Source organism: Saccostrea echinata, unplaced genomic scaffold, assembly GCF_033153115.1.
Source record: "Saccostrea echinata isolate AGI-Se365-2 ecotype Australia unplaced genomic scaffold, CSIRO_AGI_Sech_v1 ptg000056l, whole genome shotgun sequence".
Classification (NCBI taxonomy): Eukaryota; Metazoa; Mollusca; class Bivalvia; order Ostreida; family Ostreidae; genus Saccostrea; species Saccostrea echinata.
The window spans coordinates 20,459,604-20,474,599 of NW_026889805.1; the positions used below are offsets into that span (position 1 = coordinate 20,459,604).

The following is a 14,996-nucleotide window of genomic DNA, read 5'->3' on the forward strand; positions in this document are numbered from 1 at the left end:
ATATTATGGAGACCGGAAGATAAGTATGCAATATTATGATTTATGTATATAAAGCATGATTATGAAGTATTTAAGCCATTTAAGGCATTTACTAAGTTAAGTTAGCTTTTTCTACATTAATCCTTTTATTTCTACAGGATTGCAAACTGAGAAATGAAGTGTAAATACGATCATTGAGGCATCTCGATCCGTCAGGTTGTGACAGTTCACTGTTTACACTGTCCAGTAGCACGTATAGTCATTGAATTACAGCCAGTTCGCCGATCTACAGTAACATGACGGATATCAATCGAGACAGTTTGTACAGTGTACCGCTTTCAAGTGATAGTGACAATGGTACGTCCACAAAATTGAGCCCTTGCAACAATCACTAACCCCCCCCCCTTCTTCCTTACTATATATATACAGTTAACTATCGATGGCTCGAACTCCGATTTTCGAAGTTCTCTATCTCTCGAAGTTAAACCCTGGTCCCGTTTTTCCCTCTATATACTAGCAAATTTACTTCCGATCTCTCAAAATTCCAATTTCTTGAAGTTCTCTATCTGAGGCTCAAACCTATAGTCCTGGGCCACACTTCACATATTTCATTGTTTTTTTACTCTCGGTCTCTCAAAGTGATAATTTTGCATGTACGCCAATCAAGCGTGAAATTAAATTCAATCATGACTTACCTGTATACATTGAATATCGGGGGTTAGAGATGGGCTGTCTTTTTAGACGGTGGCTATTTATAGCCACAGGCTATTGCTGATGGTCTGGGCGATGAATAAACAATTGTGTAAAATCACGGGGACCCTAGCGGTGATTTTTGCAGAGACAAAATAATGAAAGTGGGGTCGTTTCGATGTTCGAAAATAAAATGTACATGGTTCTCAAGTTATTTCAATGACATTTTGTTGATGGGAGCAAAGTGTAATTCCTGATATTTGCCGTTATAATATTTCTCGCCTCATGAATATTCATTAAATTACGCCGACTTGATGTTAATTCGTACAAATCTGATTCGTATATAAGGAGTCAATTCGTATGCAAACCACAGAAGTCAATTCATACATAAAGTTTGCTGAACATGAAACAAATGCAAAAAGTCAGTTCGTACACACGGCCTTTTCTACGTTGTGTAAATGTAAAATTTCAATAAAATTTATTAAAAGTAAAAAAAAAAAATCTGGGGGAAGATATTTATGGATAATGGTTTCACATTACACCTTACCATCTTAGGAAATAAAATAATTATTGTTAAACCAACACACTCTCGGCATGATCTTCGCTGTTGGATGTGTGACAAACGCTTATTACGAGATGTTCCCAATTTGGTATTCCCTAATTTCGAGATACTCCATGCTTGGAAAGCGTTGATCCCCAAATTTCTCCATTTCCGAAAATTCAGTTAACATGATTCGAGGACTGCGTATTCCTTGTTGCAGAACTGCATGAAATTTATTAATGCAAAAATTAAACTAAAATTGTCTCCTTTATTCAAACATATTTTAAAAAAAAAAGAATTGAACTAAAGGAATCAGTCTACATAAAAAATTTAGCATGTGTATATAGGTAGGTATACACAAGCCAGCTTAGTTTCCTCGGGGCTTCACAGCCATTTCAATTAAGCTCCACCCCACACCAAACTTACCTGAGGAAAACCGACCGGTTGAAAACCTCTGCCTTTAAATGTTTTTTTGAGACGTTTTGTGGAATTGTTATACAATAATACTTATACAGTTTATTGAAATTTTACGTGTCTTTTGATTATTTGAATTTCTAGTATCTGTTGACGATACTATATTAGAAAAAGATATATTTTCGGAATGGAAAAAAAAATCATGTCCTCTTAAAGTTTACATAAAAGAGAGTTGTTGAAGGCAGATACGATGCCATTTTGGAAAGTTTATTACGGTTCTATCTGAAAACAAAAGTCGTTGCCTAATTATCTCGGACACAAAAACTATTGAAAGGATGCTAATTTATCAAAGCTATAATTATAGGACTGTGACGAACAAAAGTTACCCGTATATTTCATTTGTATTTGAAAATTCTATCGTGCCTCGAATAAAATTTACCCTTTAAAAAGTGTAAGAAAAAAGCTACACAAATACATGTACATGAAATATTAGGATTTTCTTGCGAATTCAGTTGACTTAATATAGGGCAGTCTTCTCCTACATGTGTTTTCAAAACTTCGTATTACACAATGACTAGCGGGGTCAGACTGGTGCATCTTAAGATATTAAGAGAAATAGAGGGTGAAAGATATTTTGTTATTCTGTTCTTTTTTTTCTCTTCTTTTCGAACAGTATATATATATCAAACAAAAAGGTAAAACTACTGTACAATTCTCAAAGTCTTTCAACCTTATAGAAATAAGTAAATTACTGGAAATTTGGCAAAAATGGGGATCCAAAGATAAAGTCTATTTCATTATCTTTCAGCATATAATTTATGTCGCACAATATACAGTACAACGCCAAAAGTGATTCATCATTTCCCTTTTTACCATATAATTTAAGAAAAGTTAGTTTTTGTTTAAAAAAATACTGTGAGTTCAATTTTATTCCAGATTAGCAAAATTTGATAATTAACCACTGAGTATAAGATTTTAAATTATAAAATCACAATTTCTAACTTCAAAACACCAAGATTTCATGACACTTTTTGTTGTAAAATTTAACTTTTTCATTTGATACTTGATATCGCTGAAATGCATGCTGATAAGATTATTTTCAAATTATGCGAAGAAAGTACAATGAATTCGGAATTTACTGATACTCGCTCATATCTGCAACTCACAATAGGTTTATTAATTGTTCCTCAAAAATCTCAAACACATTTCTGCTAAAAAAAATGCACATCTAACTTGGAAGAGTGCCTAAATGGAACCACACATGCATGTATAGAAAGCTATCTTAAAATAAATATGTCCGGTCACCACATGGATATATAAGAACCTTTGATTCCCTTAACTTAACATTTAGGGTAAAATGAATTGTTTTAAGGATTAATTAATGAAAAAAAAAACAGATTGAAATGATCAAGCTTTCGTTTCTGGCATTTCAGCGCATTTTTTTTCTTTAAACATTATTTTATAATAAAACTAAATAAATGTAGAAAATTTCATGCAATAAATTGTTTAACAACTTTAATTAATACATGTCCTCATCATACTGACGCAAATATATAATAACTCATCAAATACATGTATTGTGAAAAATTGCAACAAACTTTCATAATTTCCATATCATTTTACAGATTCTCATATCATTTTATTTAATTTAATTCATTCATGTCAGTGGCCAGTAATTAGAGCGTTTGCTCTAGAGTCAAGGAGTAAGGAGTCGATCCTTAAGTCGCGGGTTCGAATCCCACTGCAGGACGTGGAGACCGGTCCTTCGGATTCAAGACCGTCAAACTGAGGTCCCGTGTCGCAGTAAGTGCTTGCCAGAAAAAAAAGATCCCTCACTGCACAATGGCCCAGAGTGCTGAGTATAGATATAAAATTTGCAGCCCACCAATGGCAATGGTGGCATCTCATTATGAGTGAAAAATTCCCGATAGGGACGTTTTAATTAAAACAAAAAATCAAACAAAATCATCCATGCCACCGTCTATCAGTACTCACAGTACTTTGATTTCTTAAAGTAATGAAGGTATAGGTTAACTGATAAATATATATGTTTCAGTGTAAGAGTTTGATTTTTCTTGTCTAAAATTATTAGCTATCAATGCAGCCATAGTTAAGTATGTGTTTACATAGGTGACACTAGACCCCTGTTTTGTCCCAGAGTTGATAATTAAATAATTGGTCAATTAAAAAAACAGATAGCTGTTGACTGTTCATGACTGATTTTACCTTGGCAGTCAGCATGGTCAGCGAGATGAGGATTTTGAGAGTGTAAATTATAGGCATATGAAATATTTCTCATAAATTATGAAGTTTTATTCGATTTCTACACTGTGAATCACAGTAGGGCAACCATTGTACATAATCGCAATCTCAATAACTGAAAATTTGCATCAAAAACTATCTGAACGCAGTAATGAAATTAAAACAAAACAAATAAATATTGAAACTGAAAGTTTTTTCCTTATTTAATTAAGGACAGACAATACGTTCCTCAATAATATATAATTTTTTCTAAGATTTTGTCATTGAAGTATTGCTACTTTAACATGTTTACTCGCAAAAAATTGAGATAGTACCTTACCAGGCATTTGTGCAAGATACCAGAGGATGTTTTTCCTATAAAATCCCTTTGGAAAAAACTTAATTAGCCAATAACACATGTTTTTGGTGTTTCATTTTTTTAAGACAATTAGAAACCAGTTTAGAAATCAGAAGGTAATTAAAATTTTGAATATTTTCCAAATAATTCAAAGGTATACAAAACAGACATTTGAGGAACGTATCGTCTGACCTTAATCAAGATACCGTTTTTGTTGTTTTAAATCAAGTGAATTTCCAGTAAAATATGAATGAATTTTAAACACGGACATTTCCTAGCGCATGCTCAAAGGGGTTAGTTGCCGCTCAGTGGCAACCAACCCCTTTGGGACCGGTAGACGTAATAATAGAACCATAATAATCGGACCTGAAAATTATGGATTTCTTTTCCCTTTTGATCTCTTGAACCCCTCTATCTCGAGAACTTTTTTAAAGGTCCGTTGAACTTTGAGAGATTGAGAGTCACCTGTACATATTTTCTGCACAACTGTACATTTTCAACTTCTTAAAACATACAACTGAAATTAACTTTGGTTAAAGAATTCGTGTAAGTACTTATATTTATAAGTCCCTAGAAATAAGGAACAAAGTATGGGTCCATATGTTAATTATTTAAAAAAAAATCTTCTTTAAATCACACTCAAAAAGAACAAAATCAAGTGAAACTTTAAACACATGAAGTGTGATAGGGCCGCAATAAGGATTCAATGTTTTACATAGGAAATGATATTAGAAAAATCTCTTAAAATCTTCTTTTATAGAAAATTAAGGCTTTGATATTCAAATTCACATCCCCATAAAGATCATACTGAGTTTTGTTTTAAAATAGTCATTACCCCAGGGTTTGGATGGGCTGGGTTTTTTTTCTTAAAGTAATGAAGGTATAGGTTAACTGATAAATATATGTTTCAGTGTAAGAGTTTGATTTTCTTGTCTAAAATTATAAGCTATCAATGCAGCCATTTTTGTTATTATTTTGAAATTTTAGTAAATATTACATCCATGATTTCAAAGTATTTTGTTAATGTTGCTAAAAACTATTTTGGATTTCATGGCATTTTTTTTTCAATGCAGGTGAACTTTCAAATAAAAATTTCCTAAACCAGACAGGACTGTCCATTGAAGGATTCAACAGTAAGTCACTGCCTATCAAATTTTATTAAAAAGAATTATTTACAATGTAATAGCTTTTTGAGATTTTTTCTGCATTTAGAAAGTAATTTAGATTTTGTGTTTGGTTCTTTTTTTAAAGGGGGGGAGGGAGGGGGGGAGGGGGCATAGCCAAACATTTTCTGTTTGGGGGGGGGGCACTACCAACTATAAATTCCTTGAGAAGCAAATAAAAAAAAGATTCAAGGGGGCACAGGTAATAAAGTAGTTCAGTTTTCTCGTAAACTATACATAAGCAAAATTGTTGGGGGATCTGCCCCCTCCCCGGGTCCTATGGCCATGCAAATATTGTTTATAACAGCAGTCTTACCTTTGTTTAGCTCACCTGAGCCCAAGACTCAATGGAGCTTTCTGATTGAAATTTGTCCATTGTTTGTCATTGTCATCGTTGTTGTCCTCTGATTAACTTTTAACAATTTCATCTTCTCCAGAACCACTTGGCCAATTTCAACCAAAATTGACACAGAGTATCCCTGGGAGAGAAGAGAATATAAGTTTGTTCAAATGAAGGGCCACACCCTAAATGAAAGGGAGATAAAAAAGAATTGGTGAAAATTTAATGGCATTTTGTAAAATTCTTCTTGGGAACCACTGGGCCAGAAAAGATGAAACTTATCTGTAAGCTTTATTATATAGTGTACATTCAAGTTTGTTCAAATTATGACCCCCGTGCTAGGGCAGGGCCGCAGTTGAAAGTTCAACTTTAACACAGGAATATATAGGGAAAAAATCTATAAAATCTTCATTGCCGAAAACAGCAAAGCCATGATTTGTCATATATATATACATGTATATATATATATATATATATATATATATATATATATATATATATATATATATATATATATATATATATATATATATATATATGTATGTATGTATGTATATTTTGGTAGCATCATCAGGTAGTGCAGATTCAAATTTATTCAAATCATGACCCCAGGGCCTGAGGGGTAGGGTTGAACCAGAACTGGCGATAAAAATTTATGTAATATTTTATAGGAAAAATGTTTAAAAATCTTCTCTAGAACAGCAAAGCCATGATTAGTCATATAAATATGGAAGCATCTTCCTATAAAGTAGATTTGAGTTTGTTCAAATCATGATCCCCGGGGTAGGGTGGGGGCACAATTGGCATTTAAAATTTTAAATATATAGAAAAAAATCTTTCAAATCTTCTTGTCAAGATAAGCAAAGCTATGATTAGTCACACTAATATGGAAGGAAAGCTATGACCAGTCACATTAATATGGAAGCAGAGTCAGGAAGTGTAGATTCAAGTTTGTTTAAATCATGAACCTGAGATAGGGTGGGGCCTCATTGGGCATTCAAAGTTAAACATGGGAATATTTAGGAAAAGTCTTTAAAAATCTTCTTCTCAAGAACAACAAAGCCATGATTAGTTATATTTATATAGAAGCATACAGTAGTGTAGATTGAAGTTTGCTCAAATCTTGAAATCTTAACCCATGGGGTAGGGCGAGGCCAAAATCAGTGATCAGAGTTATATACCTAAGAATATATAGAAAAAATTTCAAGAACATCAAAGCCATTATTAGCCATATTTATATGGAAGCACCTTCAGTAGTGTAGATTTAATTAAGTGTTCAAATCATAACACTTGTCACAATATGTGATCAAAATTTTACATACAAATATATAGCGGCGAAGAACAGCAGGGCCTTAGTGATTTAAGTGACCCAAGACCTCTTGTTGAAAATTAATGAGGGTAAAATGATAAGGAGGGGATTTATTCAAAGAGTTTGCTGGTTTAAAGGATAGTAATATGATTTTTTTAAAGTAAACTTTAACTTTTTACCATTTAATATGAAGGTTTAGATCCTGATGCTAATCCAGATGAGCTGGAAGAGAAACAAAGACTGATAAATCAAGTTATGGAACTCCAAAACACCCTTGATGGTATGTTGAATGAATAAATATATTTGAAAAAGATCTTTCGATATTTTTAGAAAGCTACTTACATTTGAAATCTACCTTTGAATTTAGAACTATACTAAATAGAATTACTGTTGAAAAATAAAGTTTTCATTTTTCTACCTTTCTCATTACTCTTCGTTTAATTACTGCATGTGTACTTTAAAAAGCAGACTTCATATTTTAGCGGCTTTGGCGCAGACAACAATGCGCTAATTCATGAATACCGCTAAGAAATCATTTATAAATACAATATACGGCATGGACATGTATAGCGCTAATTCATGATTTTGCCAACAACTCCATACCCAGTGATTGCGCTAAATTTTGAATATGCCAATTTATGTACACGTACAGTACATTTAGTAATATGATACTTGATACATCATGGACTGTTTCACGATAAATACTGTACTACTCTTTTGCAGGGCAAAATGATATATTTTGGTAAAATATGATTTAAAAGCAATTGTTTAATATATGTCATTTAATTATCTATCAAAAACTTTGCCAAACATTACTAGATTGCCCTGCAAAAGAGTAGTACCGCAGTTATTGTGAAATGGCTAATTGAAGGTGTTAATTTAATGCTACATATTTAAGCCTCCAGTGAGCAGTTGTTTCTGTATTCTCCTTTACTTACTAAGGCTACAAAAAGGATCCAAAGTTTCATATAGCAGTACATAATGTTCATTTATTTATTTTTACATTTCCAAATATTTTTCCTGAAGATTCTTTGCAAATTAGAAGACTGTTCTCATGAACTACCATGGATGAGCATGAATATCTCCATTGTTACATCATAATACCGTACTTGAGGTCAAAACTATAGTGCAAACTGTTTTGCTTTAAAAATGACAGTTGAATGATGTAATTTGTGGAAACTCATCAGAAAATAATGTAAATATAAGAAATGGATTTAATTTTTGAAAATTCATGAGGTACATGAACTACGACGCTTCATGCCAGCATATTTATCATGAAGCGCTATAAACGTGCTTCATGAAATATGCCGGCGTGAAGCGTCGTAGTTCATGCCCTCATGAATCTTCAAAAATTAAGTTCATTTCTTAAATGAATTTCTCAGCAACATCAGTCATATGTTTCTTTTTTTTTTTTTTTTTTTCTTTTTTTTTTTTTTTTTTTTTTTTTTTTTTTTAAAAAAACAACATTTGTATTCTCATTTATGATTCACTGATTAAAATTGTTGATAATAAGACCTTTGGCTTAGGTTGGAGCTATGGTAAGGAATTTAATTTCATAATCAGTCAGAAGGAGAAATATGACTCAGGTGTGTATTGTGGCCAATAGACAACTTCTAAAATCAAGCTATATTTTTTTCCATCACAGATCTCTCCTCCAGGGTTGACTCGGTAAAGGAAGAAAATCTGAAGCTGAAATCCGAGAACCAAGTTTTAGGACAATACATAGAGAACTTAATGACAGCAAGCAGTGTTTTCCAATCCACTGATGCAAAGTCAAAGAAAAAGTAGGATACTTTTTACTGTCATTTGATTTCATAACCTGGTTTCTATGAAAACAAGCATTCTGAGAGTATTGCATTAGCAATATTAGTCCCCTACCAGCAAGTGTAATCTGGTTCCCGTTAAAAATTGAAAATGCCATAATTTTGTAAAAAATCAGTGAAGTAGAACAAAATGCATACTTGATCTATAACTCATCAAGGTAAAGTCACACACCAAAAATCAGCTCAATATCTGCAAGCGTTTAGAAAAAAAAGTGCGGAAAACCCTGAAAAATTGAGAAGGTCGAAATCCGTCAAAAATCATTGAAACGGAACGAAATGCAAACTTGATCTGTAACTCATCGAGATTCACTCGTATACCAAAATCAGCTCAATATCTGCAAGCGTTAAGAAAAAAAGTGCGGAGAACCAAGTGGAACAGACTGACAGACAGCTGGACAGACAGACAGACGGACAGACTCAGAGGAAACCTATAGTCCTCTCCGGTTTCACCGGTAGGGGACTAATTAATGCAAGAATTGTTAAAGGACTTCTATTATAAAAATTCCTATTTACTCAGTACTTTCTTACCATTTGTGATGATTTTGAATATACATGTTTAAGAGTAAAATTTAGTTTTCTTGTACCGTACCTTATTTGAGACAATAATTGACTACTTTTAAGTAAATGAATTTGGCAGTCTCCTAGTGCACTGATAAGTCATATGTGTAACAGCTTCAAAACCTTGCTATAAACACACCGAAGAATTCTATAAATACAAAGCCATGATAGGTTTTGTGTAAAAATGTTATGTATTAAGTATATAAAATTATGTGGCAACATGAATCGAGGTTTAACATTACATACACATAAAAATGCTACACATTAGCAAGTTGAGATTACTGTGACTTGGAATTTCAGGTGAACTCTTGATAGCTTAAATGATGGTACACATTATGTCGTCATTGCTCTATACTACACAAAGATATAAAGAACATTAACAAAAAAACTTTGACCCAAGGGCATACCCTATTTAATTTTACAGAAACAGGGTCTTATTAAAAGCAAAATATTTCAGGGATTCATGATGTTGCTGTACAAATATCGACAGCTTAATTGCTTAGTTACTATTTGTATAGATTTGAGTTGAAACAGGGTAAAAATTCACGGTCTGGTGTAAGTTTCCTCAAATTCTTATCAAATGAGAAAATGCATAGGATTTGTGCAGCACTTTTATTCATCTTTAGAATATTCTTCTTAGAATTATACATTATTAATATAAAATTAAATAGGGTATGCCCTTGTGCCGTAGATGTTTGTTGATGTGTTTTATTACCTTGAGTAGTAAAGAACAATGACATCATAATGTGCACTGGCTATAACATGTCTTGGGAACTAAGTATGTAAAAGAAAATGAATTTAAACTTTCTCTAGACACCTCTTGTGCATTTTTATTAGTTCATATGCAAAGACATGCCTATACTTAGCCTTAACTCACTTGCGAATATTGAATAAGTCAAAATTCCAATTGTTGAAATCAAGTGAGTTACCAGAAAAATATGAAAGAAAATGTGCCAATATCTTTCAGCAAATATAATAATAGAACCATAATGATCAGACCAAAATATTCTGGATTTCTTTTCTCTTTTGTAGGGCTGCGCAATAATATCGATGTTCCGGTATATTGCGATTCATCCACAAAAAATATCGTATTGCAATACGTTTTTCCAGTATCAGTATATCGGTAAATTGCTTGAACTAGGGATTTCTAAAGTAATATATGACATTTAAGATGCCAGAAACACTTTCAATCATGCCAAACAATAAGGTTGCTGTTGTATGGTTGTATTTCATTGCAAATCTGAATTGAAATCGACAAGCACTTTTTTCTGGCTACAACATTTTATAATACACATGTAGTTTTATTCACTCTGATTATAAATGGAGATTAATAAAATAAGAAAAGAGCATTTTAAGTGTTATTAAAAATATTGCAATACATATCGCAATATAGTTTTAAATATCGCAATATATCACAATACGAAATTCCCAGCCAATACCCAGCCCTACTCTTTTTCTCTTAAACATTTTTTGAGGTCCCTTATGAGATCTTGATTCATCTGTACTTTGAATTGAATGTCTTTGTACATAATATGACCGTTTTGAAATGAATAATCACGAGAGATGAAAACGACTACTAATGTATGTGCATTTTGTTAACCAAATTTGTATGTATTTTGCTATATAAGTATTAAATGTGACTGATCATTTGTAGATCTGGAAAGAAGAAACCAGGGAAATAGATGTGCAATATAGGAGTGATAACAAAGAAAAGTGTACTGTCAAGGAAGTGAACAGTTCATTAAGTAGGCCATAATATTGAAGGATTGCAAAATGGAAAAAGAAAACCTTTTAAAAACTAATCACAATTAAATCCTACAAATTTTTCCTTGTCCATCAGACAGTTTTATTTGCGTATTCATATTTTTTTGTTATAGTCTTCCTTCATATGAAATCCATTAAGACTACAAAGAAAGGTTGTCTGGCATTATACACATTATTTGACATTGTTTTGCTTTTGCAATAACCCTTTGTTTATATACTGTAGATTCCTTATTTTTCGCGAGTACTTATTTTCGCGAAATGACTCTTTGACGTCAAATCGCGAGAACAATAATTCGCGAGTGGACGGTTGATCAAGAGATTTTACATTGATTTCAGGACCATAAAAATAAAAGCGAGTAATTTTATTTCGCGAGTGGTGCTTCTCGCGTAATTACGCGATAATTAATTCCTCGCGTATATTTAGGAATCTACAGTAGTGTTTTTTGTTTTGTTTATTTTAAAATTGTTACACTGCCTTAATGTTCATAATTATGATATTATGTTAGATAAATGCTTTGTGTCAATGAAATGTAAAATTAATAAATTATGTAATTAGTGCATGATGTGTTTCATTTAGCAATCAAATGTTCAGATATATGATATTGCATAAGACTAACTTAAATATCCCAATCATTGATGATGCATGTAATTATGCAGAAAAAAGTTATACTAGGATAAAATGCCCTTTATTGCACAGGATGCAAACAGACATGTACACATCTTTTTTAGCTAACCTTGACAAAGTTTAGTGGGAGTTTGTACTATGCCATTTGGCATCCCAGGTTAAAGTTTTTGGAGTATGCCATTTGGTATACCAGGTTAAAGTTTTTGGAGCAGTTTTGTCTCCAAGTATTTTTATGCTCCATATTTATCAGAGTTGGATGGATGATGCTTCTAGTATGTTTCATTATAACAGTAAGGTTTTTAATTGCTGCATTTTCTGCCAATAGTTTCCAGAGGAATGTCCGGGTTAATGTTTTTGGAGCAGGTTGAAGTTTTTAGAACAGGTTAAAGAAGATGGGTGAACAAGGCATGCAAAATGCCTATAGCTTCAAATGTTAAAAGTCATATTCAACTTGTGAATTAAGTATTTATAGTAAAGTTCTTATTATTGATAGGTATGAAACTATGACAAACAAGACTTTTCTGCAGAAAATTCTTTCAGCAAAATGCATTGATTTCTATGGTTTGAAAAAAAAAAATGTGGTATTCTTGGGATTCAAACCTTAGCAATAAAAATCCAAATTATAATTTTTTTCTTTGAAACTAACATTCTAACCACTACACTACACATCTCATGACAAATTTAAATCATGTTAACTTGTGATATGACCCTTGACTAAATGGACTAGAATTTTCTCAGAAAATATGAATGTTTTATCATAAAATTGTTTTTTTTTAAGTATAATGGGACTTTGTTCCATGTTTTTGTTTACTGAAATATGAATAGTTTTACATACTTTGATTATAGTCTTTCAAAAAAATGGAGCAAAGACCCACTCACATGTAGCATGAAAAAATGATAATTTTTGCCATGTTTGATATTTTGAAGACAAATCATTTCAATCTTTGTGAGATTGTTGTCAATTGTGCAGATTTTACATAAAGTTTATGTTTTTGTTAAATGAAATATCAAGAAAAATTTGTCATAAGATTTATTTTTTCAGTTTCTCGTATGTCGCACAATAGACATTTTACTTGCCTTGTTTGCCCATCTTTTTGGAGCAAGTCCCCTTCCCAGATACCATTCAGCTTTATGGTGACTAAAGTGGCATGGATAATACATATAGGGATGCACACTACTAGACTTGCTTCGGATGCTGGATCTAACCTACATTTTTGGATAAGGGAATTTAATACAGTTTTTTGAGCAGACCCAATCCAAAGTAAGTATAAGCCTTACCTGTACCAAGCTTGCATGGATGATGCATCTAGGGATGTACCCTACCAGACTTGCTTGGATGCTGGATGTGACCTACATTTTCCAAATGTTTGAAGAAGTTTTTGGAGTAGGCTCATTCCCAAATAATACAAGCCCTAAGATGACTAAACTTGCATGGGTGATGCACCATGGCATGTACACTTCTAGACTTGCTTTTGATGCTAGATCTGACCAACATGGCCAGTGTAAGTTACTGAAGCATATCCACTCTGTAGTAGTTGTAAACTATATGGTGACTAAAACTTGCATTGGTCATGCATATAGGGATACACAATACCAAACTTGCTTTGAATGCTGGATCTGACTTGCATTTTCCATTTGATTGAACAATGAATTTTTTTTTGGAGCAGGTTTTATTTCTGAGTAATTATAAATCCTCCCCAGATCAAACTTACATACATGTAAATGTTGCATCTAGAAATGCACACTAATAAAACATTTGTTTGGTTTGATACTTCTTAAAATTATCCCCCTGTAGTAAACAATACATTTGGGGATGAGGTACAAGAAGTATATTTCCTAATACATATATTCAGGAGTAGATAATGATTAGTAGGAAAACATTAGTTGTCTGTAACTTGATAATTACATTTTTAAAGTGCATTGGACATTGTTTTGAAAAGGATACTGACATGATGATGTAAATATAGTGACAGACATAACGGTTTGCCTCATTCCACTAATTGACTGCTAATGTTGGTATTGACGACAGATTCCCCACGAACAATTTTCCAACAGGTGTATTTGCAGAAGTATTAATTTTCACTTTATACAGTTACAAGTAGTAAGGTCAAAATAATGAGTTTAGAAGTGTCTTTTGGTGTTAGATCCATTATGATGTCATAATTAATTTAAACGTACCTTTCCCGTGCTACATGTATAATTGAATTATGTAGAAAACGTCATTTATTTAGCATTTTCAAGACATTCAATTTGAAATTATTTCAAAAGTAATCCCAAATACCTATAATTAAAGAAAAGGTCAAGAACAGATAGATTACCATATTCTGAGAGATTGTAGGCAATCTGGATACATTTCCTTTATCTGATAAAGAAAATATATTCATTTTTTATTTAAAGTATTTCATTGCATTTACCTATAAAAATTATGTCCCATTTCACCTTGTTTTATCAAGTTATAGTTGTAAAGCATCGCTAAGGATTTTATTTTTCAAATTTTAGAAATCTGGAAGAGCCTTCATTTACTAGATCTTGATCTTAAGAAACATTTTTTTGCCCCCATAATGGAAGATTCAGGGGCATATAGTTTTTGCCCTGTCCGTCTGTCTGTCTGTTTGTCCGCAAAAACTTTAACCTTGCCCATAACTTTTGATTGGTTGGAGCTATGGCTTTCATATTTCACATGCTTATTCCTTGGACAAGACCTTTCTTTGGGTTTCACCATATTTGACATTTTGACCTTGACCTTGGAGTTTGACCCAGTTTTGCAAAATTTTACCAAACTTTAACCTTGCCCATAACTTTTGAACAATTGGTGCTAGAGCTTTCATACTTCACATGTGTAATCCTTGTGACAAGATCTTTCTTTGAATAACAACAACTTTGACCTTTTGACCTTGACCTAGGATTTTGACCTACTTTTGAAAAACTTTAATCTTCGCCATAACTTTTGAACAGTTGGTGCTAGGACTTTCATACTTCACATGTGTAATTCTTGTGACAAGACCTTCCTTTGGATACCAACAACTTTGACCCTTTGACCTTGGAGTTTGACCTACTTTTGGAAAAATTTAACCTTGGCCATAACTTTTGAATGGTTGGTGCTAGGGCTTTAATACTTCACATATGTAATCCTTGTGACAAGACCTTTCTTTGGATACCAACAACTCTGACCCTTTGACCTTGGAGTTGAC

General features: G+C 32.6%; 1 protein-coding gene across 1 annotated transcript; it reads left to right on the top strand.

Annotated features, from left to right (window-relative positions):
- Nucleotides 1-137: 137 nt before the first annotated feature.
- LOC133173698 (short coiled-coil protein B-like) lies at nt 138-11,738 on the top strand. Its single transcript, XM_061308700.1, has 5 exons — nt 138-336; nt 5,297-5,356; nt 7,229-7,315; nt 8,681-8,819; nt 11,071-11,738. Exons 1-5 carry the CDS (start codon nt 276-278, stop codon nt 11,096-11,098), a joined length of 375 nt encoding a protein of 124 aa, XP_061164684.1. The 5' UTR covers nt 138-275; the 3' UTR covers nt 11,099-11,738.
- The last annotated feature ends 3,258 nt before the right edge of the window (nt 11,739-14,996 follow it).

Bases quoted from the DNA above. Each gene is read 5' to 3' on its own strand.
- LOC133173698 (XM_061308700.1), top strand. From the start codon at position 276: ATGACGGATATCAATCGAGACAGTTTGTACAGTGTACCGCTTTCAAGT. The intron at 5,357-7,228 runs GTAAGTCACTGC...TTTAATATGAAG, and splicing joins GTCCATTGAAGGATTCAACA to GTTTAGATCCTGATGCTAAT. The intron at 8,820-11,070 runs GTAGGATACTTT...GATCATTTGTAG, and splicing joins GATGCAAAGTCAAAGAAAAA to ATCTGGAAAGAAGAAACCAG.